The sequence below is a fragment of the Oenanthe melanoleuca genome, chromosome 25 (genome assembly GCF_029582105.1).
Source record: "Oenanthe melanoleuca isolate GR-GAL-2019-014 chromosome 25, OMel1.0, whole genome shotgun sequence".
In the NCBI taxonomy this organism is placed as follows: Eukaryota; Metazoa; Chordata; class Aves; order Passeriformes; family Muscicapidae; genus Oenanthe; species Oenanthe melanoleuca.
In genome coordinates this window covers 2,362,720-2,390,482 of record NC_079358.1, presented here as the reverse complement: position 1 = coordinate 2,390,482, position 27,763 = coordinate 2,362,720, and the positions used below count along the sequence as shown (strand labels likewise).

Genomic DNA, 27,763 nt, shown 5'->3' with positions numbered 1-27,763 from the left:
GGGGGCCAAGCAGGAAGTGGCGGAGGGGAAGCGGCGCCGCTGAGGGGCCCGAGCGGGACCGGGACCGGGAGCCGGGATCGGGATCGGGATCGGAATCGGGAATTGGGATCGAGAACCGGGACCGGCAGCGGGAAGCGGCGGCGGCAGCCGGGGAGCGCTCCCCGCGCGCGGCTCCAGGTAGCGGGGCCTGAGGGGCGGGAGCGGCCTGAGGGGGTCAAGGCCTGAGGGGGGGGCGAGGCCTGGGCGGGAAACGCGGCCTGAGGGGCCCGGGAGGGGGGGCACGGACGGGCACAACCCCCCCAGAATCCCGGGATATGGGGGGGTCATGGTCACCTCTGCCCCGCCTAAAATCCCGGGATTTGAGGGTTCATCGTCACCTTTGCTCTCCCAAAATCCCGGGATTTGGGGGGAGTCATGGTCACCCCCCCCGTTCCTGGAATTTTGGAGGGTCACGTTCACCCCCTCCCATCCCAAATGCCGGGATTTGGAGGGATCATTTTCACGTCTTCCCACAAAATAAATCCCGGGATTTGTGGGGATCAGGATCATCTCCCGCATCCTGAAATTTCGGGGAGTATGGGGTTGGGGTGGGGAATTAAGGATCGGGATGGGGAGTTTGGGATTGGGGATTTAGGGTTGGAATGAGGAGTTTGGGATGGGGGTGAGGAATTTGAGATTGGGATGGGGAGTTTGGGATGGTGAATTTGGGATCAGAATAGGAAATCTGGGATCGAGATTGGGAGTCTGGGGTTGGGGTAAGAGATTTGGGGTCAGGATGGAGGCCTTGGGATCCTGAATATTTGGGAAAACCCCAAAATCCCACGGAATCCCAGCCCAGATCCCCCCAGCCCTTTTGGGAATCCTGGGAAAATCGAGAATCCTGAACCCTCCTGGCTCCTGCTGGGGCTGGAACCGTTCCCTTTCCCGTTGGGATCCTTTGGGATTGTCGGGATCCTTTGGGATTTTCAGGATCCCGGGATCAGGGCCGGCCCCATTGGTGCCGTGGCCCCGGGGCCGGCAGATGGTCAGGAATTAATTCCCTCCAAATCCTGGGAATTTAATCCCACACAGATCCCTCGGGGTGAGGCAGCTGCACGGGGGTGAGAGTGGGATGGGGAGGGGGAGTTTGGGATGGGGATGGAGAATTTGGGAACAGGAGTTTGGGATGAGTATGAGGAGTTTGGGATTGGGGGTTTGGGATTGGGATCAGGAGTTTGGGATTGGGGATTTGGGATCTGGATGGGGAGCTTGGGATTGGGGAATTGGGATCTGAATGGGGAGTTTGGGATCACAAGTTTGGGATGGGGAGTTTGGGATCTGGGATTTAGGATTGGGGTGAGGAGTTTGGGATTGGGAATTTCTGATGGGGATGTGGAGTTTGGGATCAGGTTGGGGAGTTTGGGATCAAGAGTTTGGGGCAGGGATGGGGAGTTTGCAATCAAGGAATTTAGGATTGGGATGAGTTTGGGATTGGGGAATTGGGATCAGGACGGGGTTTGGGATCAGTTTGGGGTCAGGGATTTAGGGCTGGGATGGGAAGTTTGGGGTTGGGGAATTTGGATCAGGATGGGGAGTTTGGTATCTGAGATTTATGAATTTAGGATGGGGGATTTGGGATTGGGGAATTGGGATCAGGACAAGAAGTCTGGGATCAGGATGAGGACTTTGGGATCAGTTTGGAAACTGGGATTTGCCACAGGTGGATTTTTGGGATCATCCCTCCCCGTTTGTGACTGTCCTGATTTTCCCTCCTCCTTTTCCCGAGCCAGGAAGGATTCCCTAAACCCCACTCCTTATCCCAAACAGCTTCTGTAGGATTTCCCAGCCTGGATGTGTTTATTCCCAAAAAAACAGGATTGGGATCCCAGGAAGAAGGATTTGGGGGTGGGGAAATCATTCCCAAGGATTTGGATGTGAATGGGGAGGGACAGGGAGCACAATTCCCCCCTGGAAAACAATTCCCAAAGGAATTTCTGTAGGATTCATTCCCTGCCTGGGGATAAAAGGACAGGAAAAAGGGGATTTGAGAAGGAAAAAGCTTCTCCCGAGGTGCATTCCAGAGGGAAAATGGATGGAATTCCACCTGCTGGGGGGGTAGGTCCTGGAGCCTCAAATCCAGAGGGAATTTAGGGCTGGAATTGGGGTTGGATCCCTGATTTCAACCTCAAATCCAGAGGGAATTTAGGGCTGGAATTGGGGTTGGATCCCTGATTTCAACCTCAAATCCAGAGGGAATTTAGGGCTGGAATTGGGGTTGGATCCCTGATTTCCCACCTCAAATCCTGGCAGAATTTGGGGCTGGGATTGGGGTTGGATCCATGGCTTTTTCCCCTTTTCCTGCTTTTCCAAACTGCAAAACCATGGAATCCAAACCCCTCTTCCTTAAATTTTTCCCTAAAAAAACACCCCAAAAATTCCTTGGAGCTTCCAGGCCTGCTGGAATTCCGGCATTCCAGGGGTTAACAGGGAAGATGTGACAGATCCTGGACCTGGACTGAGCTGGGATGGGGCCAGATCCCAAGGATTTCCTGGGAATTCCTGGAATTTAGGGGATGGATCAGCAGCGGGGAAGTTGATTTTTGGGATGGGAAGGGGGATTTTTGGGATAAGAAAGAGGATATTTGGGATAAAAGGGGGATTTTTGGGATGGAGAGGAGGTGTTTGTGGTGGAATGGGAGTGGGATGGGAATAAAATGGGAGATAAGTGGGAGTAAAATGAGATAGGAATGGAGTGAAAATGGGAATGAAATGAAAAGAAAATGGAGTGGGAATGGAATGGAATGGAATGGAATGGAATGGAATGGAATGGAATGGAATGGAATGGAATGGAATGGAAGTGAAACAGAAATAAAATGGGATGGGAATTAAATGGGAATGTGAATGAAATGGGAATGGGATGGTAATGGGAATGGAATAAAAATGAAATAGAAATAAATTGGAATGGGAATTAAATGGAAAATAAATGGAATGGAAACAGCGTAGGAATGGGATATAAAATGGGAATGGGAATGGAATAAAAATAAAATGGGAATGGGAATGGGAATGGAATAAAAATGGGAATGGGATGGCAATAAAAGGCTGTGGAACACCAGGACTCCCTGAAGTTTATGGGGATGGAAACCCAGGAAAATTCCCACTTGGGACCCCCAGATCTCACCCCCCTCACCCCGTCTCCTGTTTCCCCTCCCAGCCATGGGGGACATGAAAACCCCGGACTTCGACGACCTGCTGGCCGCCTTCGACATCCCCGACATCGACGCCAACGAGGCGATCCACTCGCACCACGAGGAGCCCGAGTCCCACGGGAAGCAGGTCCCGGGGGAGCCGGGGGGCGACGAGCCCCCCGCCCTGCCCCACGCCGACATCTCGGCCGTCAGCGTCATCGTCAAGAACACGGTGTGCCCGGAGCAGCCGGAGCCGCCGGATCCCCGCGGCAAGGACGCGCCCCGGCTGCTCCAGAACGGCTTCGGCGCCCCCGACGCCGCCAGGTCGCCCGGCCCCCGCGGGGCAGAGCCGCCGTCCAACGGGGAGTGCTGGGCCAAGGAGAAGAGCAGCAAGGCCTTGGATCTGTTCTCCCATTTCAGCCCCGAGCCCAGCGAGGATGGAGCCAACCTGATCGACAGGTCGAGGGAGAAAGCCAAGGAGAAGTCGCTGGCTGGGCCGTCGCTGGCCGCGTCCCCCACGCCGTCCTCCATGGATGGCAAAGAGCCCTTGGGAGAGACCACAGAGAGCTTGGATCCTGCTTTTCCCACCCAGTTCCGGGCTGCTGACGGATCCCACCCCGTCCCCTGCATCAAGAAGGAGGAGTCGGACTCGGAGGAGGCTGCAGGCAGGAGCTCCAGCCCCAAGGGGTTGGTTTTGGATCACCTCAAATCCGTCACCGTGCGTTATTCCGCCGGGGATTCTCCGGTGGCGCCGTGGCCGGGCTCGGATTCCGGCATCGACGCCGCGGCCGAGCTCAAGCGTTCCCCGCGGAGCCCTCGGGAATCTTTCTCCTCTCCTGGGATTCCCATCCCTCCTTCTTCTCCCAAACTCCTGAAGGAAGAGCAGGAAATGCTGGAGAAATCCATGAGGAGCCCCCCGAGCGTTTCCAGCGGCGAGGAAGAGGAGGAGGAGGAAGAAGAGGAGGAGGAGGAAAACACCAACTCGCCGTCCTCCAGCTCCTCGCGGCCGCTCAAGGTGCGCATCAAAACCATCAAAACCTCCTGCGGCAGCATCACCAGGACGGTCACCAGGGTGAGCTCCGACTCGGAGCCGCCCTCCAGCAAAACCCCCGGCGAGCAGAACGCCCAGGAAACCCCAGAAAACGCCGGGGCGGGCACGGAGACAGCGCCCAAGGAAAAATCGGAGCTTTCCAGCCCTCTGAAAAACACAGAAGGGCCCAAAATCGTCAGCGTGCAGCTGGGCAACGGCACCAAGCTGAAGGGCACGGTGCTGCCCGTGGCCACCATCCAGAGCGCCAGCAGCGCCATGCTGATCGCCGCCAGCGTGGCCCAGCAGAAATCCGTGGTGCTCCCGGCCAAATCCGGCAAATCCGTGGCTAAAAACATCCTCAACTTGGTGCCGCAGCCGCTCCCTAAAAGCGACAGCAGAGCCAACGGCGCCGCCAAAACCAACGGCGCGGCGCTGCCGAAATCCTCGCCGAGCGTGGCCGGCACCGTCATCTCCCGCAGCCAGTCCAGCCTGGTGGAGGCTTTCAACAAAATCCTCAACAGCAAGAACCTGCTGCCCACCTACAAGCCCAACCTGAGCCCCCCGGCCGAGTCCAGCCTGGCGCTGCCGCCGCTGGGCTACCGGTGCCTGGAGTGCGGCGACGCCTTCGCGCTGGAGAAGAGCCTGGCGCGGCACTACGACCGGCGCAGCATGCGCATCGAGGTCACCTGCAACCACTGCACCAAGCGCCTGGTGTTCTTCAACAAGTGCAGCCTGCTGCTGCACGCCCGCGAGCACAAGGACAAGGGGCTGGTGATGCAGTGCTCGCACCTGGTGATGCGGCCCATCGCCCTGGAGCAGATGATCGGCCAGCCCGACATCACCCCGCTGGTGTCCGTGGCGCTGCCGGCCGGCAAGGTGGCGCAGGACGGGGGGGGTTTGGTGCAGGAGGTGCCCGTGCTGCCCCTGGGGTCAGAGCAGAGCAGCTACAGCTGCTTCAGGTGCCTGGAGTGCAAGGAGCAGTGCAAGGACAAAGCGGGGCTGGCGGCGCATTTCCAGCAGGTCGGGGTGGCCACCAGCAGCAGCAGCACGGTGAGAGGGACAGAGGGGGTGGGGAAGGGTGGGAGGGTGGTTGAGAAGGTGGGAGATGGTGGAGAGGTGGTGGAGAAGGTGGGAGAGAAGTGGGAGAATATGGTGGGTGATGATAGGAAGGTTGTGGAGAACATGGGAGGGTGGTGGGAAGGCAGTGGAGAAGGTGGGAGGGAAGTGGGAGATGTTGGGAGATGTTGAGAGAACACTGGGAGGTGGTGGGAGAGAAGTGGGAGAAAGTGGGAAGATGGTGGGAGGAGGTGGGAGAATGATTTCTCCCAAATGTCCATCCCAAAGCCATTGCACCCATCCCATCCCATCCCATCCCATCCCATCCCATCCCATCCCATCCCATCCCATCCCATTGATCCTGATTCGCTGTTGGGAATTTTCCAAGATCCCAGAACCATTTTGGATCCGTTCCTTGATGGAATTTTCCCAGAGTTTATTTGGTTCCTAATCCCTGTTGGAATTTTCCCAGAACTTTTTGGGATCCTGGTTTTTGTAGAAATTTTCCCAGAACTTTTTGGGATCCTGGTTTTTGTAGAAATTTTCCCAGAGTTTATTTGGACCTTGATCCCTGTTGGAATTTTCCCAGAGCTATTTGGGATCCTTATCCCTATTGAAATTTTCCCAGAATCTTTCAGGATCTTGATTCCAGTTGGGAGTTTTTCAAGATCCCAGAACCATTCTGGATCCATTCCTTGGTGTAATTTTCCCATTACTCGTTGAGATCCTGATCCCCGCTGGGAATTTTCCAAGATCCCAGAACCACTTTGGATCCATCCCTTGATAGAATCTTCCCTGAACTTTTTGGGATCCTGATCCCTGTTGGGAATTTTCCAAGATCCCAGAACCATTTTGGATCCATCCCTTGATAGAATCTTCTCTGAACTTTTTGGGATCCTGATCCCTGTTGGGAATTTTCCAAGATCCCAGAACCACTTTGGATCCATCCCTTGATAGAATCTTCCCTGAACTTTTTGGGATCCTGATCCCTGTTGGGAATTTTCCAAGATCCCAGAACCACTTTGGATCCATCCCTTGATAGAATCTTCCCTGAACTTTTTGGGATCCTGATCCCTGTTGGGAATTTTCCAAGATCCCAGAACCATTTTGGATCCATCCCTTGATAGAATCTTCCCTGAACTTTTTGGGATCCTGATCCCTGTTGGGAATTTTCCAAGATCCCAGAACCATTTTGGATCCATCCCTTGATAGAATCTTCCCTGAACTTTTTGGGATCCTGATCCCTGTTGGGAATTTTCCAAGATCCCAGAACCATTTTGGATCCGTTCCTTGATAGAATCTTTCCTGAACTTTTTGGGATCCTGATCCCTGTTGGGAATTTTCCAAGATCCCAGAACCACTTTGGATCCATCCCTTGATAGAATCTTCCCTGAACTGTCTGGGATCCTGATCCCTGTTGGGAATTTTCCAAGATCCCAGAACCATTTTGGATCCATCCCTTGATAGAATTTTTCACTGAACTTTTTGGGATCCTGATCCCTTTTGGGAATTTTCCCAGAAGTTTCTGGGATCCTGATCCCTGTTGGGAATTTTCCAAGATCCCAGAACCATTCTGGATCCATCCCTTGATAGAATCTTCCCTGAACTTTCTGGGATCCTGATCCCTGTTGGGAATTTTCCAAGATCCCAGAACCACTTTGGATCCATCCCTTGATAGAATCTTCCCTGAACTTTCTGGGATCCTGATCCCTGTTGGGAATTTTCCAAGATCCCAGAACCATTTTGGATCCGTTCCTTGATAGAATCTTCCCTGAACTTTTTGGGATCCTGATCCCCGTTGCGAATTTCCGCGACGCTACATCTATCTGTGCAGTTCTCCCTGAACTTTTTGGGATCCTTGGACCCCTGAGCGACCCAGAATTCCCAAAATTCCATCTCTTTTCTCCCCAGGTGTGCTCGGCGTGCCCCATGATCCTGTCGAACCGCTGCAGCTTCAGCGCGCACCAGCGCATGCACCGCAGCCGCCCGCCCCACGTCTGCCCCGAGTGCGGGGGCAACTTCCTGCTGGCCAACTTCGAGGGGCACCTCAAGGACTCCTGCCTGCACTTCTCCCGCAGGGTGGGGTACAGGTACGGGCACCGGGAATTCCGGGAATGCCGAGGGGAGACGTTGGAGAGGGTGGTGGGACCACGGGAAGGTCCAGAAATTATTTTGGTTGGGAATTTTTCCAGAACTGGTTTGGATCCTGATACCAACTGGAATTTCCCCAGAACTCTTTTGGGATCCTGATCCCAGCTGGAATTTCCCCAGAACTGGTTTGGGATCCTGATCCCAGCTGGAATTTCCCCAGAATTGGTTTGGATCCTAATCCCAGCTGGAATTTCCCCAGAGCTGGTTTGGGATCCTGATCCCAGCTGGAAATTCCCCAGAACTCTTTTGGGATCCTGATCCCAGCTGGAATTTCCCCAGAACTGGTTTAGGATCCTGATCCCAGCTGGAATTTCCCCAGAATTGGTTTGGGATCCTGATCCCAGCTGGAATTTCCCCAGAGCTGGTTTGGGATCCTGATCCCAGCTGGAATTTCCCAGAACTCGTTTGGATCCTGATCCCAGCTGGAATTTCCCCAGAATTGGTTTGGGATACTGGTCCCTGCTGGAATTTCCCCAGAATTGGTTTGGATCCTGATCCCAGCTGGAATTTCCCCAGAACTGGTTTGGGATCCTGATCCCAGCTGGAATTTCCCCAGAACTGGTTTGGATCCTGATCCCAGCTGGAATTTCCCCAGAACTGGTTTGGGATCCTGATCCCAGCTGGAATTTCCCCAGAACTGATTTGGATCCTGATCCCAGCTGGAATTTCCCCAGAACTGGTTTGGGATTCTGATCCCAGCTGGAATTTCCCCAGAACTGGTTGGGATCCTGATCCCAGCTGGAATTTCCCCAGAACTGGTTTGGATCCTGATCCCAGCTGGAATTTCCCCAGAACTGGTTGGGATCCTGATCCCAGCTGGAATTTCCCCAGAACTGGTTTGGGATCCTGATCCCAGCTGGAATTTCCCCAGAACTGGTTTGGATCCTGATCCCAGCTGGAATTTCCCCAGAACTGATTTGGATCCTGATCCCAGCTGGAATTTCCCCAGAACTGGTTTGGGATCCTGATCCCAGCTGGAATTTCCCCAGAATTGGTTTGGATCCTGATCCCAGCTGGAATTTCCCCAGAGCTGGTTTGGATCCTGGTTTTGGCTGGGAATTTCCCAGAACTGGTTTGGGATCCTGCTCTCCATTGGGAACTTTGGATCCTGATTGCCGCTGGGATTTTCCCAGAACTGTTTTGGAATCCTGTTCTCCTTTGGGAATTTTGGATCCTGATTCCTGCTGGGATTTTTCTAGAACTGTTTTTGGGATCCTGATCCATGATGGAATTCCCCCAGAACTGTTTTGGAATCCTGTTCTCCTATGGGAATTTTGGATCCTGATTCCTGCTGGGAATTTTCTAGAACTGGTTTGGGTTCCTGATTCATGTTGGAATTCCCCCAGAACTGGTTCAGATTTTGGTTGGGAAATTTCCCAGTACTGGTTTGGGATCCTGCTCTCCATTGGGAACTTTGGATTCCAATTTCCACTGGGAATTTCCCAGTACTAGTTTGGGATCCTACTCTCCATTGTGAATTCCCCAATAATTTGTGCTTCTGATTCCCACTGGGATTTTTCCAGAACTGTTCTGGGATCCTGATTCTTGATGGAATTTCCACAGAACTGGTTCAGATTTTGATTGGGATTTCCCCAGAATTGGTTTGGGATCCTGCTCTCCATTGGGAACTTTGGATCCCGATTCCCCCTTGGATTTCCCCAGAACTGGTTTAGGATCCTGCTCTCCATTGGGAATCCCCCAATAGTTTGTTTCTGATCCCCATTCCCTCGGTTTCCAGGTGTCCCAGCTGCTCCGTGGTGTTTGGCGGCGTCAATTCCATCAAGTCCCACATCCAGAGCTCTCACTGCGAGGTTTTCCACAAATGCCCCATCTGCCCCATGGCCTTCAAATCAGCGCCCAGCGCCCACGCCCACGTGTACACCCAGCACCCTGGCTTCAGCAACCAGCAGTCCAAGTGAGCATTCCCAACTCCCTGCACAGAATTCCCAAACCTTCCCCAATTCCCTGCACAGATTTCCTAAATCTTCCCCAGTTCCCTGCACAGAATCTCCAAATCCTCCCCAACTCCCAGCACAGAATTCCCAAACCTTCCCCAATTCCCTGCACAGATTTCCTAAATCTTCCCCAGTTCCCTGCACAGAATCTCCAAATCCTCCCCAGTTCCCTGCACAGAATACCCAAACCTTCCCCAATTCCCTGCACAGAATTCCCAAATCCTCCTCAATTCCCAGCATGGAATTCCCAAACCCTCCCCAATTCCCAGCACAGAATTCTCAAATCCTCCCCAACTCCCAGCACAGAATTCCCAAATCCTCCCCAATTCCCAGCACAGAATCTCCAAATCCTCCCCAGTTCCCTGCACAGATTTCCTAAATCTTCCCCAATTCCCTGCACAGAATTCCCAAATCCTTCCCAATCCCCTGCACAGAATTCCCAGATCTTCCCCAGTTCCCTGCACAGAATTCCCAAACCCTCCGCAATTCCCAGCACAGAATTCCCAAATCCTCCCCAGTTCCCTGCACAGATTTCCTAAATCTTCCCCAATTCCCTGCACAGAATTCCCAAATCCTCCCCAGTTCCCTGCACAGAATTCTCAAATCCTCCCCAGTTCCCTGCACAGAATTCTCAAATCCTCCCCAACTCCCAGCACAGAATTCCCAAATCCTCCCCAACTCCCAGCACAGAATTCCCAAATCCTCCCCAATTCCCTGCACAGAATCTCCAAATCCTCCCCAGTTCCCTGCACAGAATTCCCAAATCCTCCCCAACTCCCAGCACAGAATTCCCAAACCCTCCCCAGTTCCCTGCACAGATTTCCTAAATCTTCCCCAATTCCCTGCACAGAATTCCCAAATCCTCCCCAGTTCCCTGCACAAAATTCCCAAATCCTCCCCAGTTCCCTGCACAGAATTCCCAAATCCTCCCCAATTCCCTGCACAGAATTCCCAAACCCTCCCAATTCCCTGCACAGAATTCCCAAACCCTCCCCAATTCCCTGCACAAAATTCCCATCCCTGCACAGTCCCAAATCCTTCCCAATTCCCTGCACAGAATCTCCAAATCCTCCCCAATTCCCAGCACAGAATTCCCAAACCCTCCCCAGTTCCCTGCACAGAATTCCCAAATCCTCCCCAATTCCCAGCACAGAATTCCCAAACCCTCCCCAGTTCCCTGCCCAATCCCATCCTCCCAATTCCCTGCACAGAATTCCCAAATCCTCCCCAATTCCCAGCACAGAATTCCCAAACCCTCCCCAGTTCCCCTCTGTGCCAAGGTTCAGGAGCACAGGGAGCACAGATGGGATTGGGCAGGGAATGGAGTGAGGGATTTGGGATGGGAGATTTGGGAATAAGAGATTGGGAGATTTGGGATGGGAGATTTGGGAATGGGAGATACGGGAATAAAAAATTGGGAGATTTGGGATGGGAGGTTTGGGAATAAGAGGTTGGGGGATTTGGGCATAAAAAATTGGGAGATTTGAGAATAAGTGATTGTGAGATTTGGGACTCAAAGTTTGGGAGATTTGGGAATAAGAGATTGAGAGATTTGGGAATAAAAGGTTGAGGATGGAAGATTAGGGAATGAAATGTTTTCCCCATTCTCCCATGGTTTTTTTTCCCATTTACACCCGTTTTTCCCATTTTCCATGGGTTTTTCCCCATTTTCCATGTTTTTTTCTCCCATTTTCCATGGGGTTTTTCCCATTTTCCATGGGGTTTTTTTCCCATTTACCCCCATTTTTCCCATTTCCATGGGGTTTTTCCCATTTTCCATGGGGTTTTTTCCCATTTTCCATGGGTTTTTCCCCATTTTCCATGGGGTTTCTTCCCATTTTCTATGGGTTTTTCCCCATTTTCCATGGAGTTTTTTCCCATTTTCCATGTTTTTCCCATTTTCCATGTTTTTCCCATTTTTCATGGGGTTTTTTCCCCATTTTCCATGGGGTTTTTCCCCATTTTCCCATGGGGTTTTTCCCCATTTTTCCCATTTCCATGTTTTTCCCATTTTCCATGGGTTTTTCCCATTTTCCCATGGGGTTTTTCCCCATTTTCCATGGGGTTTTTTTCCCATTTTCCATGGGGTTTTTCCCCATTTACCCCCGTTTTTCCCATTTTCCACGGGTTTTTCCCCATTTTCCACCTTCTCTCCCCGTTTTCCCCCAGGATGATTTACAAGTGTGCCATGTGTGACACGGTGTTCACCCACAAGCCGCTGCTCTCGTCCCACTTTGACCAGCACCTGCTGCCGCAGCGCGTCAGCGTCTTCCGCTGCCCGCAGTGCCCGCTGCTCTTCGCCCAGAAACGCACCATGCTCGAGCACCTCAAGGTCAGGCTCTGTTCTGGGGGAAAATGGCAAAATTCTGGTCAGAAACTGAGAAAATCCTGGTCAAAAACGGTGAAATTCCGGTCAAAAACGGAGAAAATCCGGTTAAAAATGATGGAGTTTCGGTTAAAAACATGGAATTTCAGCCCCAAATGGGGTGGGAATTGCTCTGGGTCCACAAATGCATCATGCTCGAGCACCTCAAGGTCAGGCACTGTTCTGGATGAAAATGGCAAAATTCTGGTCAAAAACTGAGAAAATCCTGGTCAAAAACGGAGAAATTCCGGTCAAAAACGGAGAAAATCCGGTTAAAAATGATGGAGTTTCTGTTAAAAACATGGAATGGGGTGAGGATTGCTCTGGGTCCAGAAACGCACCATGCTCAAGCACCTCAAGGTCAGGCACTGTTCTGGATGAAAATGGCAAAATTTTTGGCAAAACCAGAAAAATTCTGGTCAAAAATGGAGAAAATCTGGTTAAAAATGATGGAGTTTCGGTTAAAAAAATGGAATTTCAGCCCCAAATGGGGTGAGGATTGCTCTGGGCCCAGAAACTCACCATGCTCGAGCACCTCAAGGTCAGGCACTGTTCTGGATGAAAATGGCAAAATTTTTGGCAAAACCAGAAAAATTCTGGTCAAAAATGGAGAAAATCTGGTTAAAAATGATGGAGTTTCGGTTAAAAAAATGGAATTTCAGCCCCAAATGGGGTGAGGATTGCTCTGGGTCCAGAAACTCACCATGCTCGAGCACCTCAAGGTCAGGCACCACTCTGGGGGAAATGGTGAAATTCTGGTCAGAAACTGAGAAAATCCTGGTCAAAAACGGTGAAATTCCGGTCAAAAAGGGTGAAATTTTGGACAAAAATGGTGGAATTTCAGTCCCAAACTGGAAAATGATGGGGAGTGTTGGGGGTTCAGAAGGGCTCGAGCACCTCAAGGTCAGGCACCACTCTGGGGGAACATGATGACATTCTGGTCAAAAATGGACAAATCCTGGTCAAAAACGGTGAAATTCCGGTTAAAAATGATGGAGTTTCAGTTTAAAATGTGGAATTTTGGTTAAAAAAATGGAATTTCTGCCTCAAATGGGGTTAGGATTGCTCTGGGTCCAGAAACTCACCATGCTCGAGCACCTCAAGGTCAGGCACCACTCTGGATGAAAATGGCAAAATTCTGGTCAAAAACTGAGAAAATCCTGGTCAAAAACGGAGAAATTCCGGTTAAAAATGATGGAGTTTCGGTTAAAAACATGGAATTTCAGCCCCAAATGAGGTGAGGATTGCTCTGGGCCCAGAAACTCACCATGCTCGAGCACCTCAAGGTCAGGCACTGTTCTGGATGAAAATGGCAAAATTCTGGTCAAAACCAGAAAAATTCTGGTCAAAAATTGAGAAAATCCGGTTAAAAATGATGGAGTTTCGGTTTTTTTAAAAAATGGAATTTCAGCCCCAAATGGGGTGAGGATTGCTCTGGGCCCAGAAACTCACCATGCTCGAGCACCTCAGGGTCAGGCAGCACTCTGGGGGAAAATAGTGAAATTCTGGTCAGAAACTGAGAAAATCCTGGTCAAAAACGGAGAAAATCCTGGTCAAAAACTGAGAAAATCCGATTAAAAATGATGGAGTTTCTGTTTTTTTAAAAAATGGAATTTCAGCCCCAAATGGGTTGAGGATTGCTCTGGGTCCAGAAACTCACCATGCTCGAGCACCTCAAGGTCAGGCACCACTCTGGGCAAAATAGTGAAATTCTGGTCAGAAACTGAGAAAATCCTGGTCAAAAAGGGTGAAATTCCAGTCAAAAAGGGTGAAATTCTGGCCAAAAATGGTGGAATTTCAGTCCCAAACTGGAGAATGATGGGGAGTGTTGGGGGTTCAGAAGGGCTCGAGCACCTCAAGGTCAGGCACCACTCTGGGGGAACATGGTGACATTCTGGTCAAAAATGGACAAATCCTGGTCAAAAACGGTGAAATTCCGGTTAAAAATGATGGAGTTTCAGTTTAAAAAGTGGAATTTTGGTTAAAAAAATGGAATTTCTGCCTCAAATGGGGTTAGGATTGCTCTGGGTCTAGAAACTCACCATGCTTGAGCACCTCAAGGTCAGGCACTGTTCTGGATGAAAATGGCAAAATTCTGGTCAAAAACTGAGAAAATCCTGGTCAAAAACGGTGAAATTCCGGTCAAAAACGGAGAAAATCTGGTTAAAAATGATGGAGTTTCGTTTAAATGGAATTTCAGTTTAAAAAACTGGAATTTCAGCCCCAAATGGGGTGAGGATTGCTCTGGGTCTAGAAATGCACCATGCTCGAGCAACTCAAGGTCAGGCACTGTTCTGGATGAAAATGGCAAAATTCTGGTCAAAAACGGTGAAATTCCGGTCAAAAACGGTGAAATTCCGGTCAAAAAGGGTGAAATTCTGGCCAAAAAATGGTGGAATTTCAGTCCCAAACTGGAGAATGATGTGGAGTGTTGGGGGTTCAGAAGGGCTCGAGCACCTCAATGTCAGGCACCACTCTGGGGGAAAATGGTGAAATTCTGGTCAAAAATGGACAAATCCTGGTCAAAAACGGTGAAATTCCGGTTAAAAATGATGGAGTTTCAGTTTAAAATGTGGAATTTTGGTTAAAAAAATGGAATTTCTGCCTCAAATGGGGTGAGGATTGCTCTGGGCCCAGAAATGCACCATGCTCGAGCACCTCAAGGTCAGGCACTGTTCTGGATGAAAATGGCAAAATTCTGGTCAAAACCAGAAAAATTCTGGTCAAAAATTGAGAAAATCCGGTTAAAAATGATGGAGTTTCAGTTTAAAAAGTGGAATTTTGGTTAAAAAAATGGAATTTCAGCCTCAAATGGGGTGAGGATTGCTCTGGGCCCAGAAACTCACCATGCTCGAGCACCTCAAGGTCAGGCACCACTCTGGGGAAAATGGTGAAATTCTGGTCAGAAATGGCAAAATTCAGGTCAAAACCAGAAAAATTCCGTTCAAAAATGCCAGAATTTCAGCCCCAAATTTGGAGCAGTTGGGATCTTTCCCACCCCAAACCATTCCAGGATTTCCTGTCCTGGTTTCTTTGGGATTTTAGGGATAAATCCCAGATCCTGCCCAGGTTTTTCCATAGATTCCCCATCCCTGGGATTGGATTTTATGGGGATCTCTTCAGGGATTTTTAGGGAATCTCTTTGGGATTTTTAGGGAATTTTTTTAGGATTTTTTCCAAGATTCCCTGTCCTGCTTCATTTGGGATTTTAGGGATAAATCCCAGATCCTGACCCATGGGAATCCCATGGATTTTTAGTGATCTTTAAGGATTTTTAGGCATTTTTTAGGATTTTTTCCATGATTCCCTGTCCTGCTTTATTTGGGATTTTAGAGATAAATCCTGGGAACTATCCCAGATTACTTCATGGATTTTTAGGAATTTTTGAGAATTTTTTCCATGATTCCCTGTCCTGCTTTATTTGGGATTTTACAGATAAATCCCAGATCCTGACCCATGGGAATCCTATGGATTTTTAGGGATCTTTAAGGATTTTTAGGGATTTTTGTGGATTTTTCCAGGATTCCCTGTTGTGCTTTATTTGAGATTTTAGGGATAAATCCTGGAAACTATCCCAGATTACTTCATGGATTTTTAGGGACTTTCTGGGATCTTTGGGGTTTTTTCCATCCCAAACCATTCCAGGATTCCCTGTCCTGCTTTATTTGGGATTTTAGGGAGAAATCCTGGAAACTATCCCAGATTATTTCATGGATTTTTAGGAATTTTTGAGGATTTTTCCAGGATTCCCTGTCCTGCTTTATTTGGGATTTTAGGGATAAATCCTGGAAACTATCCCAGATTATTTCATGGATTTTTAGGAATTTTTGAGAATTTTTTCCATGTTTCCCTGTCCTGCTTTATTTGGGATTTTAGGGATAAATCCTGGAAACTATCCCAGATTACTTCATGGATTTTTAGGGACTTTCTGGGATCTTTGGGGTTTTTTCCAACCCAAACCATTCCAGAATTCCCTGTCCTGCTTTATTTGGGATAAATCCTGGATCCTGCCCAGGTCATTGCATGGCTTCACCATCCCCTGAATTAGATTTTATTCCGGGATCTCGTTTGGGATTTTTAGGGATTTTTGCATGATTCCCTGTCCTGCTTTATTTAGGATTTTAAGGATAAATCCCAGATCCTCCATGGATATTTAGGGATTTTTGAGGATTTTTATGGATTGTTTAGGATTTTCCCAAACCTCCTTTCCCAGAACTCCCACCAGCCGCAGAAATCCAAGGACGACTCCTCCAAGAAATCCCTGTCGCTGCTGACGCCCAAGGCCGAGCCCCTGGAGACCCCAGTGTCCAAGAACTCGGAGGAATCCTCCAGCTCCGAGGAGGAGGAGGAGGAGGAGGAGGAGGAAGCGCCGAGCTCCCCCGAGCTGAGGAAATCCAAGCGGAAATTCCAGCGGAAATCCGGGAGCAAAGCCAAGGGCAGCGGCTGGAGCTGCGGCGTCTGCCACTCCTGGTTCCCCGAGAGGGACGAGTACGTGGCACACATGAAGAAGGAGCACGGAAAGGTGGGGCTGGGAATGAGGGAATTCTTTGGGAATTCTTTGGGAATTCTTTGGGAATTCCTTGGGAATTTTTTGGGATTTTTTTGGGAATTTTTTGGGAATTTTTTGGGAATTTTTTGGGAATTTCAGCAGGAAAATCGGTGAGGATTTAGGGATTTTTGGGATAATTCCGGGTGGGATTAGAGGGAAAATCGAGTTCCTGTCCCCTGTTGGATTGGGAATCTCAGATCCTGGATCCTGGGAATGGGAATTTTTTGGGACTTTTTTGGGAATTTCAGCGGGAAAATCGGTGAGGATTTAGGGATTTTTGGGATAATTCCGGGTGAGATTTGAGGGAAAATCGAGCTCCTGTCCCCTGTTGGATTGGGAATCTCAGATCCTGGATCCTCCTGGATTATGAAAATGGGAGGATGTGGGAATGTGGGATTTTTTGGGAATTTTTTTTGGGAATTCCAGCGGGAAAATCGGTGACGATTTAGGGATTTTTGGGATAATTCCGGGTGGGATTAGAGGGAAAATCGAGTTCCCACTTCCAGCTGGAGTGGGAGTCTCAGATCCTGGATCCTCCTGGATTGTGGGAATGGGAGGATGTGGGAATGTGGGATTTTTGGGAATTTTTTGGGAATTTTTTGGGAATTTTTTGGGAATTTTAGCGGGAAAATCGGTGAGGATTTAGGGATTTTTGGGATAATTCCGGGTGGGATTAGAGGGAAAATCGAGTTCCTGTCCCCTGTTGGATTGGGAATCTCAGATCCTGGATCCTCCTGCATTGTGGGAATGGGAGGATGTGGGAATGTGGGATTGGGAATTTTTTGGGAATTTTTTGGGAATTTTTTGGGAATTTTAGCGGGAAAATCGGTGAGGATTTAGGGATTTTTGGGATAATTCTGGGTGAGATTTGAGGGAAAATCGAGTTCCTGTCCCCTGCTGGATTTGGAATCTCAGATCCAGGATATCCTCCTGGATTGTGAGAATGGGAGGATGTGGGAATGTGGGATTGGGAATTTTTTGGGAATTTCAGTGGGAAAATCAGTGACGATTTAGGGTTTTTTGGGATCATTCCGGGTGAGATTTGAGGGAAAATCAAGTTCCTGTCCCCTGCTGGATTGGGAATCTCAGATCCTGGATCCTCCTGGATTGTGGGAATGGGAGGATGTGGGATTGGGAATTTTTTGGGAATTTCAGCGGGAAAATCTGTGAGGATTTAGGGATTTTTTGAGATAATTCCGGGTGGGATTAGAGGGAAAATCGAGTTCCCACTTCCAGCTGGAGTGGGAGTCTCAGATCCTGGATCCTCCTGGATTATGAGAATGGGAGGATGTGGGATTGGGAATTTTTTGGGAATTTCAGCGGGAAAATCTGTGAGGATTTAGGGATTTTTGGGATAATTCCGGGTGGGATTAGAGGGAAAATCGAGTTCCCACTTCCAGCTGGAGTGAGAGTCTCAGATCCTGGATCCTCCTGGATTGTGAGAATGGGAGGATGTGGGAATGTGGGATTTTTTGGGAATTTTTTGGGAATTTCAGTGGGAAAATCGGTGAGGATTTAGGGATTTTTGGGATAATTCCGGGTGGGATTAGAGGGAAAATCGAGTTCCCACTTTCAGCTGGAGTGGGAGTCTCAGATCCTGGATTGTGAGAATGGGAGGATGTGGGAATGTGGGATTTTTTGGGAATTTTTTGGGAATTTTTTTGGGAATTCCAGCGGGAAAATCGGTGAGGATTTAGGGATTTTTGGGATAATTCCGGGTGGGATTAGAGGGAAAATCGAGTTCCTGTCCCCTGTTGGATTGGGAATCTCAGATCCTGGATCCTCCTGGATTGTGAGAATGGGAGGATTTGGGAATGTTGAGCTTTGGGAATGTGGAAATGGGAATTCTTTTGGAATTTTGCCTCTCACTCTCCTACGGTCAGTGAAGAAATTCCCGTGCTGGGGTTTTTTCCGTGTTTTTCCTGGGGTTTTTTCCTGATTTTTTTACCCGATTTTTTTTCCTTTTTTTTTCCCATTTTTTCCCATTTTTTCCCCATTTTCCTGACTCTCCCTGCCTGTCCCTCAGTCGGTGAAGAAGTTCCCGTGCCACCTGTGCGAGCGCTCCTTCTGCTCGGCGCCGAGCCTGCGGCGCCACGTGCGCGTCAACCACGAGGGGATCAAACGCGTCTATCCCTGCAGGTAACCCGGGAAAATGGGAATTCTGGGGGGGGAAATGGGAATTCTGGGGAAAAAATGGGAATTCTGGGGGGGGAAATGGGAATTCTGGGGGAGAAAAATGGGAATTCCACAGCACTGCGTCAACCACGAGGGGATCAAACGTGTCTATCCCTGCAGGTAACCCGGGAAAATGGGAAAAATGGGAATTCTGGGGGGGAAATCGGGAATTCTGGGGGGGAAAATGGGAATTCTGGGGAGAAAAATGGGAGTTCTGGGGGGGAAAAACGGGAATTCCACAGCACCGCGTCAACCACGAGGGGATCAAACGCGTCTATCCCTGCAGGTAACCCTGGAAAAATGGGAAAAATGGGAATTCTGGAGGGGAAATGGGAATTCTGGGGGGGGAAAATGGGAATTCTGGGGAAAAAATGGGAATTCTAGGGGGGGAAATGGGAATTCTGGGGGAAAAATGGGAGTTCTGGGGGGGAAAAACGGGAATTCCAGCACCGCGTCAACCACGAGGGGATCAAACGCGTCTACCCCTGCAGGTAACCCGGGAAAACGGGAAAAATGGGAATTCTGGGGGGGGAAATGGGAATTCTGGGGGGGAAAATGGGAATTATGGGGAGAAAATGGGAGTTCTGGGGGAAAAACGGGAATTCCACAGCACCGCGTCAACCACGAGGGGATCAAACGCGTCTATCCCTGCAGGTAACCCGGGAAAATGGGAATTCTGGGGGGGAAAATGGGAATTCTGGGGGGGAAAAACGGGAATTCCAGCAGCGCGTCAACCATGAGAGCATCAAACGTGTCTATCCCTGCAGGTAACCCGGGAAAAATGGGAAAAATGGGAATTCTGGGGGGGAAATGGGAATTCTGGGGGGGGAAAAATGGGAATTCTGGGGGAGAAAAACGGGAATTCCACAGCACCGCGTCAACCACGAGAGCATCAAACGCGTCAGTTCTGGTGTCAGAATTCCCAGTTTGGGGTGGGAATTCAGGAATTCCAGGGTCAGAATTCCCGGTTTGGGGTTGGAATTTGAGAATTCCAGGTTCAAAATTCCTAGTTTGGGGTTGGAATTTGGGAATTCCAGGTGCAGAATTCCCAGTTTGGGGTGGGATTTCAGGAATTCCATGTTCAGAATTCCCGGTTTGTGGATGGGAATTCCAGGGGCAGAAGTCACATTTTGGGTTTGGAATTTGGGAATTCCAGGTGCAGAATTCCCAGTTTGGGGTGGGATTTCAGAAATTTCGAGTTGAGAATTCCCGTTTTGGGGTTGGAATTTGCAAATTCCAGGTGTAGAATTCCTGGTTTGGGGTTTGGATTTCAGGAACTCCATGTTCAGAATTCCCGGTTTGGGGTGGGATTTTGGGAATTCCAGGTGCAGAATTCCGGGTTCGGGGTGGGATTTCAGGAATTCCTTGCTCAGAATTCCCGGTTTGGGGTTGGGAATTCCAGGGTCAGAATTCCTGGTTTGGGGTGGGATTTCAGAAATTCCAGGTTCAAAATTCCCAGTTTGGGGTTGGAATTCGAGAATTCCAGGGTCAGAATTGCCGGTTTGGGGTTGGGATTTCAGGAATTCCAGGGTCAGAATTCCCGGTTTGGGGTTGGGATTTCAGGAATTCCGTGTCCAGAATTCCCGGTTTTCCACCCCAGGTACTGCACGGAGGGCAAGCGCACGTTCAGCAGCCGCCTGATCCTGGAGAAGCACATCCAGGTGCGCCACGGCCTGGAGAGCCCCGACCCCGCCCGCAGCCAGGAGGTCGTCATAGCCAGGGGCCCTGCCCAGGTGGGAAATCCAGGAATTCCCAAAAATCCCTGGGAATTTTGGGGGGGTTTTGTCTCGGAATTCCTGGAGTTTTCTGGGAATTTTTGAGGTTTGCGGAGTTACCCAGGAGTTCCTTCTGGCAGCCGCCCCAGTTCCCGAGGGATTCACCCGGGATCTCCTTGCCCAAAATTCCAACCCCTCAAACCCTTTGGGATTCCAGATTCTTTGGGATTTCTTGGGAATTTTCTTGGGAATTTCCTGGGAATATTAGAGGTTCTGGGAGGGATTGGGGAACTATCAAAGAATTCCCTTTGGGACCCACCCCAACCCCAGGAGCTTCACCCCAAAATGATCTCCTCACTCAAAATCCCACCTCCCAAACCCTTTGGAATTCCTGAGATTTCCTGGGAATTTTCTTGGGAATTTCCTGGGAATATTAGAGGTTTTGGGAGGGACTGGGGAACTATCAAAGAATTCTCTTTTGGGACTCACCCCAACACGAGGAATGATCTCCTCACCCAAAATCCCACCTCCCAAACCCTTTGGAATTCCTGAGATTTCTTGGGAATTTTCTTGGGAATATTAGGGGGTTTCAGGAGGGATTGAGGAATTATCCAGGAATTTCTTCTGGCAACTGCCCCAATTCCCGAGGGATTCACCCAGGATCTCCTTGCCCAAAATTCCAACCCCCAAACCCTTTGGAATTCCTGGGATTTCCTGGGAATTTTCTCGGGAATTTTCTTGGGAATTTCCTGGGAATATTAGGGGTTCTGGGAGGGATTGGGGAACTATCAAAGAATTCCCTTTGGGACGCACCCCAACCCGAGGAATGATCTCCTCACCCAAAATCCCACCTCCCAAACCCTTTGGAATTCCTGGGATTTCCTGGGAATTTTCTCGGGAATTTTCTTGGGAATTTCCTGGGAATTTTCTCAGGAATTTCCTGGGAATTTCCTGTGAATATTAGTGGCTTTGGGAGGGATTTGGGGAACTATCAAAGAATTCCTTTTGGGACACACCCCAACCCGAGGAATGATCTCCTCACCCAAAATCCCACCTCCCAAACCCTTTGGAATTCCTGGGATTTCCTGGGAGTTTTCTTGGGAATTTTTTTGGGAATTTCCTGGGAATTTTCTTGGGAATATCCTGGGAATTTTCTCGGGAATTTCATGGGAATTTCCTGTGAATATTAGCGGCTTTGGGAGGGATTTGGGGAACTATCAAAGAATTCCTTTTGGGGTGCACCCCAACCCGAGGAATGATCTCCTCACCCAAAATCCCACCTCCCAAACCCTTTGGAATTCCTGGGAATTTTCTTGGGAATTTTTTTGGGAATTTCCTGGGAATTTTCTTGGGAATATCCTGGGAATTTTCTCGGGAATTTCCTGGGAATTTCCTGTGAATATTAGTGGCTTTGGGGAACTATCAAAGAATTCCCTTCGGGACGCGCCCCAACCCCAGGAACGATCTCCTCCCCCAAACCCCCGATCCCAATCCCAATCCCAATCCCTCCCGCATTCCCGCATTCCCACATTCCCGTCTCTCCGTGTGCAGGCCGGCCGCAAGCGCAGGCTCTCGTCGGACGATTCGTGCAGCGAGGAGCCGGACAGCACCACGCCCCCGGCGCCGGGCGCGGCCCCGTTGCCGCTGCGGTGCCGGCGCTGCGGGCAGGCGGCCGCGACCCGCGCGGAGCTGCAGGCGCACGTGGCGCAGCACCGCGCCGGGCCCGGCTCCATCAACCTGCGCTGCCGCGAGTGCGGGCTCGGCTTCGCCTCGCTCGGCTCCCTCGGCCGCCACCGCTTCATCTCGCACAAGAAGCGCCGCCCCGAGCCCGAGCAGCCCCAGGGCGCGGCCGGGAGTTCCCAGGGGAGCGCCCAGGGGAGTTCCCAGGGGAGCTCCGGAGCTGCAGCTGGAGGAGCCCAGGGGGATCTGCTGGAGTGCAAAGTGTGCGGGAGGGGATTCGAGACCCAGCTCAACCTCAAGACGCATTTCCGGACCCATGGAATGGCGTTTATCCGCGCCCGGCAGGGCAACGAGGAGAACTGAGGTCCGGGAATTCCGGGAATTCCCAGAAATCTGGGATTGGTGTTTATCCGCGCCCGGCAGGGCAACGAGGAGAACTGAGGTCCGGGAATTCCGGGAATTCCCAGAAATCTGGGATTGGTGTTTATCCGCGCCCGGCAGGGCAACGAGGAGAACTGAGAGATCCTGGGATCGGGAATTCCGGGAATTCCCAGAAATCTGGGATCGGTGTTATCCGTGCCCAGCAGGGCAATGAGGAGAACTGAGATCCTGGGATCGGGAATTCCGAGAATTCCCAGAAATCTGGGATTGGTGTTTATCCATGCCGAGCAGGGGAATGAGGAGAACTGAGGTCCGGGAATTCCGGGAATTCCCAGAAATCTGGGATTGGCTTCATGAAGGAGAACTGAGAGATCCTGGGATTCTGGAATTCCGGGAATTCCCAGAAATCTGGGATTGGCTTCATGGAGGAGAACTGAGAGATCCTGGGATTCTGGAATTCCGGGAATTCCCAGAAATCTGGGATTGGCTTCATGGAGGAGAACTGAGAGATCCTGGGATTCTGGAATTCTGGGATTGGCGTTATCCACGCCTGGCAGGGGAATGAGAACTGAGGTCCTGGGATTTGGGAATTCCAGGAATTCCCAGAAATCTGGGACTGGCTTCATGGAACTGAGATCCAGGGAATCCTGGAATTCTGGGAATTCTGGGATCAGCGTTATGCGGGCCAGGCAGGGCAACGAGGAGAACTGAACTGAGAGATCCCAGGATTCGGGAATTCTGGGAATTCCTGGAATTCTAGGATTGGCTTCATGCAGGAGAACTGAGCCTTCCCAGGAATCCTTCAATCCTGGAAATCCAGGATTCTGGGATTGGCTCCCAAACCGGCCCTGAGGAGAACTGAGCGTTCCTCAGATTCTGGAATTCTGGGAATTCCCAAAAATTTGGGATTGGCTTCATCAAGGAGAACTGAGCGTTTCTGGAATTCCTGGAATTCTGGGATTGGCTTTATCCACGCCAGGCAGAGGGCCAAAGAGAACTGAGCATTCCCGGGATTCTGGAATTCCCAAAAATCTGGGAATTCTGGGATCAGCTTCCAAACTGGCCCCAAGAAGAACTGAGCATTCCTGGGAATTCTGGAATTCCAGGAATTCTGGGATCAGCCTCAAAGACAAACTGAGCATTCCCGGGAATCTCAGAATTCCTGGAATTCCAGGATCAGACCCGAGGCGATCTGAGCATTCCCAGGAATGTCAGAATTCCCGGAATTCTGGGATTTTCCCTGGGAATTCGTGTACATAAAACACCCCCAGAGCCTTTCCCAGTGCCTGAGGGAAATTTGGGATTGGGATGATCCCAAATCCCGCTGGGAATCCCCGGGAATTTCGGGATTTGGGGGATTTGGGGTTTCCAGGCTCCTCCCAGGAATTCCCGGATCCAGACGGGGCTGGGGAAGCTTTTCCAGCAAATTCCAAGTTTTTTAATTTTTTTTTTTTCCTTGGATTTTGTTTGTTTTTCCTGGATTTTTTTTTTTTTCTGGTGTGTTGTGTTGGGAAGGAGGAGATTCCAAAATCCTGGAATTCCAGAGGTTCCCGGGAAGGACCCGAGGGAGCAGGAGGAGGAAAAAAGGAGGAAAAGAGCTGGGAAAGAGGAGGAAAAAAAAGGTAAAATGGAGATTTTTTTCCTTTGACAAAGGAATAAGGACTGAAAAAAATCCAGGATTGGGATCCCAAATTCCAGCCTGAAGGAAAAGTGGGAAAATGCTCCCAAATTACAGAATGAGGCTGAAGGTTTGGGAGCTTTTCCAGTTGTTTTTTTTTCCAGACCATTTTCCAGTTTTTTTTCGTTTTTTTCCAAGCTCTTTTCCCAGCCCCTTTCCAATTTTTTCCATTTTTTCTCAGCCCTTTTCCAGCTTTTTTCCAACTTTTTTCCAGCCCTTTTCCAGTTCTTTTTTCGGCCCCTTTTCCGTTTCTTTTCCAATTTTTTCCAACCCCTTTTCCTATTTTTTTCCAGCCGTTTTCCAACTTTTTCCAGCTCTTTTCCAGCTTTTTTTCCCCAGCTTTTTTCCAGACACCTTTCCAGTTTTTTTTTCTGCCATTTTCCAGCCCTTTTCCAATTTTTTGTTTTTTTTTTTTTTTTTTTTTTTCCAGAGCTTTTCCAAGCCCTTTCCCAGTTTTTTCCCATCCAATTTTCCAGATGTTTTCCAGTTTTTTTCCAGCTTTTTTTCCAGCTCCTCCTCTCCTCAGGATCCGGAACCTTTCCCACTTCAAATCCTCCAGAAAAGCCCCTCAGAATTCCCAGAATTCCCGGAATTCCCTGTGAATAATTCCCCCTTTCCCTGTAAAGTTGTATCATACACTAAAATCACAAAATCTGCTGTGCTCACTTCGGGATCTGGTTTGGTTTTCCAAGGATTTTTTTTTCCCTTTTTTTTTTTGTGTTTTTTGGGATGGCAGAAGCTGCTTTGGGGTTGATTTTGTTGTTTTTTGGGTTCTTCTTTTTTTTTTTTTTTTTTTTTTTGGCGTTTTGTTCCCGGTTTTTTGGACTTTTTCCAAGCAGGAATTTTGGGGAATTTTCCTTCCCCTTTTCCCTGCACAGGTGAACGGATGAGGAAAAAAAAAACAAAAAAAAAAAAACTGGGAAAAATCAGGTGGAAAATCGGCCAAATTCCCAAAAAATCCCCCCTCCCCCAGGCCGAGTGTAAATAGAGAGAAGAAATTAAAGTTTCTACGAGATTTAGAAAGGAAAAAATCCCAAAAAAAAAAAAAAAAATTTAGAAAGAAAAAGAAACTATGGAAAAATGGCTCTGGAGCCGCGGTTTTCCAGCATTTCAGTGCCTTGAGCTGGACTGGGGTGGAGGGAGGGAGGGGCTGGAATTTCGGGAATGTTCCCCCTGGAATTCTGGGGTTGGACTCCTGGAATTTCGGGAATGTTCCCCCTGGAATTTTGGGGAATGTGCTCCCAGAAATTCGGGAATGTTTCCCCTGGAATTTTGGGGATGTTCCCCTTGGGATTTTGGGGTGGCAATCCAGGAATTTTGGGGAATGTGCTCCCAGAAATTTGGGAATATTTCCCCTGGAATTTTTGGGGCTGCATCCCTGGAATTTTGGGAATGTTCCCCCCAGATTTCAGGGCTGTTCCTCTGGAATTTTGGGGAATGTGTCTCTGGAATTTTGGGAATGTTCCCCCTGGGATTTCAGGGGCTGTTCCCTCTGGAATTTTGGGGATTTTTGGGAATGTGCTGACGGAAGCTGCGGCTCGAGAGGCTCTCAGGAATTCTCTTTATTCTGTAGGAATCGATTCCATTAAACTCCAGTGGTTTCACCCCTGCTGCCCCCGGCCTCGGCTCCTCCCTGGGTTTTGCTTTTCCCGGGAAAAGCTCCGGGAATGGGAAGGGGGGAGGGGAGGGAGAGGGGGGGAGGGGCTCCGGCTGCATCCCCGAATTTTGGTCCTGCCCCCCAAAAAAGGGGCTTGGGAAGGGTTGGGGTCCCCTCTGTCCCCTCCCGGTGTCCCCAAAGCCCCTCCCCGGGGGGTGGGAAATCTGAATTTTGGGATTTTTAATTCTAAAAATTAAAAAGGGGAAGAAAAAAAAAAAAAAAAAAAAAGTGGTGGGGAGACACTGGGGGGACATTGGGGACACTCCAGGTGTCCCCCTTGCCCAGCAGGCCAGGCCAGGGTGGGGGAGGGGAAATTCCAGGAATTTTTCCTTCCCTGGTTCAGGATTTGGGATTTGGGGGATCCGGGATTGGGACAAACCCCCCCAAAACCCCCCCGGGTCCATCCCAACATTCCAGGCCTGGAATTCCCAGGAAAGGTGGGGAGGGGGAGGAGGAATCCCAGCCCCAAATTCCTGGAATTCTGCTGGGAATTCCCCACCTGGAATTCCACATCTGGAAGGAATCCCACTGGGAATCCCACCTGGAATTCCTCACTTGGAGGGAATCCCAGTGGGAATTTTATCTGAAATCTCACCTGGAATTTCCCACCTGGGTGCTCCAGGAGAGGAAAACGGATTAGGAAGGATCCCCCCACACCTGAAATTCCAGGAATTCCAGGATTTTGGACATTCCCAACCTTCAGGACACCCCTCCCCTTTCCCACCCCCCATTCCACGGGAACTGGGGGCGAATTCCAAGGAAAACCCCAAACCCCCATCCCCATTCCTGGTGCTTTTCCCAGATTTTTTTATGGAATTCTGTCCCATTCCTCCAGCAGAGTCCAGGCCGGGGTGGCTGATTGGAGCCTCCAACCCCCAAAATCCTCCAAAAATCCTCCCAAAATCCACGTTGGCTCCGCTCCAAATTCAATTCCCCAGGCGAGAAAAACGTGGAATTTCCATTTTTTCCCCCCGTTTTTTTTTGGGATGGGATGGAATTTTTTTTTTTCCTTCCCCCCCCTGCTGGGGGTGTTTTTTTGGGTGGGAATTCGGGGTTTTTGGGGTCACATGATGCCGTTGGTGAGGTACTGGAAGCCGTCGTAGAGCTTGGTGGTGAGCGAGCGCATGGAGCCGTCGACCATCTGCTCCACCAGCAGCTGCAGCTGCTCCTCCGTCAGGTTCATGTGGAAACGCTCCTTGAGGTGCCTGATGGTGGAGGAGCCGTGGAAGCAGGGCAGCTGGGAGCCTGGGAGAGGGGAAAAATGGGAAAAATTGGGAAATGGGGCAGCTGGGAGCCTGGGAAATGGGAAAAATGGGAAAAATTGGGAAATGGGGCAGCTGGGAGCCTGGGAAATGGGAAAAAGGGGAAAAATTGGGAAATGGGGCAGCTGGGAGCCTGGGAGAGAGGAGAAAAATTGGGAAAAATTGGGAAATGGGGCAGCTGGGAGCCTGGGAAATGGGAAAAATGGGAAAAACTGGGAGATGAGAGCATGGAAAATGGGAAAATGGGAAAATGGGAGAGTGGAGAAATGGGAAAAGCGGCAGCTGCGAGCCTGGGAAAGGGGGAAAAAGGGGAAAAATCTGAGTGGGAATGGGGGATCTGGCAGCTGGGAGCCTGGGAGAGGGGGAAATTCTGAATGGGAATGGGGGGTCTGGCAGCTGGGAGCCTGGGAGAGGGGAGAAAAATTGGGAAAAATTGGGAAATGTGGCAGCTGGGAGCCTGGGAAATGGGAAAAATTTGAGTGGGAATGGGGGATCTGGCAGCTGGGAGCCTGGGAAAGGGGAAAATGGGAGATCAGAGAGTGGGAAAATGGGAAAAATTGAAAAAATGGGAAAAACTGGGAAACGCGGCGGCTGCGAGCTTGGGAGAGAAGACAGAAGTTGGGAAAATTGGGAAATGTGGGAGCTGGGAGACTGGGAAATGGGAAAATTCTGAGTGGGAATGGGGGATCTGGCAGCTGGGAGCCTGGGAAAGGGGAAAATGGGAGATTAGAGAGCGGGAAAACGGGAAAAATTGAAAAAATGGGGAAAATGGGAAGCGCGGCAGCTGCGAGCCTGGGAGAGAGGAGAGAAGTTGGGAAAAATTGGGAAAAATTGGGAAATGTGGGAGCTGGGAGCCTGGGAAATGGGGAAATTCTGAGTGGGAAAATGGGAAAATTTGAAAAAATGGGAAAAACTGGGAAATGCGGCGGCTGCGAGCCTGGGAGA

The 27,763-nt window shown here is 50.0% G+C and overlaps 2 protein-coding genes across 9 annotated transcripts in view; one reads left to right on the top strand and one right to left on the bottom strand.

Moving 5' to 3' along the window:
• Positions 1-85: 85 nt before the first annotated feature.
• ZNF687 (zinc finger protein 687) lies at positions 86-25,519 on the top strand. 2 transcript variants are annotated; one of them, XM_056511090.1, is made up of 10 exons: positions 86-177; positions 3,191-5,244; positions 7,162-7,340; positions 9,140-9,316; positions 11,526-11,688; positions 15,935-16,243; positions 18,297-18,409; positions 20,046-20,178; positions 21,712-22,204; positions 22,361-22,382. In XM_056511090.1, the coding sequence occupies exons 2-9, from the start codon at positions 3,193-3,195 to the stop codon at positions 22,201-22,203; spliced, it is 3,618 nt and encodes a 1,205-aa protein (XP_056367065.1). In that variant the 5' UTR covers positions 86-177; positions 3,191-3,192; the 3' UTR covers position 22,204; positions 22,361-22,382. The 2 variants fall into 2 exon arrangements, with proteins under 2 accessions (XP_056367065.1, XP_056367064.1); XM_056511089.1 differs by having other exon boundaries at positions 21,712-25,519.
• PI4KB (phosphatidylinositol 4-kinase beta) overlaps positions 25,447-27,763 on the bottom strand; it is a 28,443-nt gene continuing 26,126 nt past the window's right edge. For all 7 annotated transcript variants that reach the window (XM_056511091.1, XM_056511093.1, XM_056511094.1 and 4 more), the window contains one exon: positions 25,447-26,801. In XM_056511091.1, coding sequence (XP_056367066.1) covers positions 26,620-26,801 — 182 coding nt within the window. In that variant the 3' untranslated portion in view covers positions 25,447-26,619. The remainder of the gene's footprint in view (positions 26,802-27,763) is intronic.

Bases quoted from the DNA above. Each gene is read 5' to 3' on its own strand.
- ZNF687 (XM_056511089.1), top strand. From the start codon at position 3,193: ATGGGGGACATGAAAACCCCGGACTTCGACGACCTGCTGGCCGCCTTC. The intron at 11,689-15,934 runs GTCAGGCTCTGT...CTCCTTTCCCAG, and splicing joins CCATGCTCGAGCACCTCAAG to AACTCCCACCAGCCGCAGAA. The intron at 18,410-20,045 runs GTAACCCGGGAA...TTTCCACCCCAG, and splicing joins AAACGCGTCTATCCCTGCAG to GTACTGCACGGAGGGCAAGC.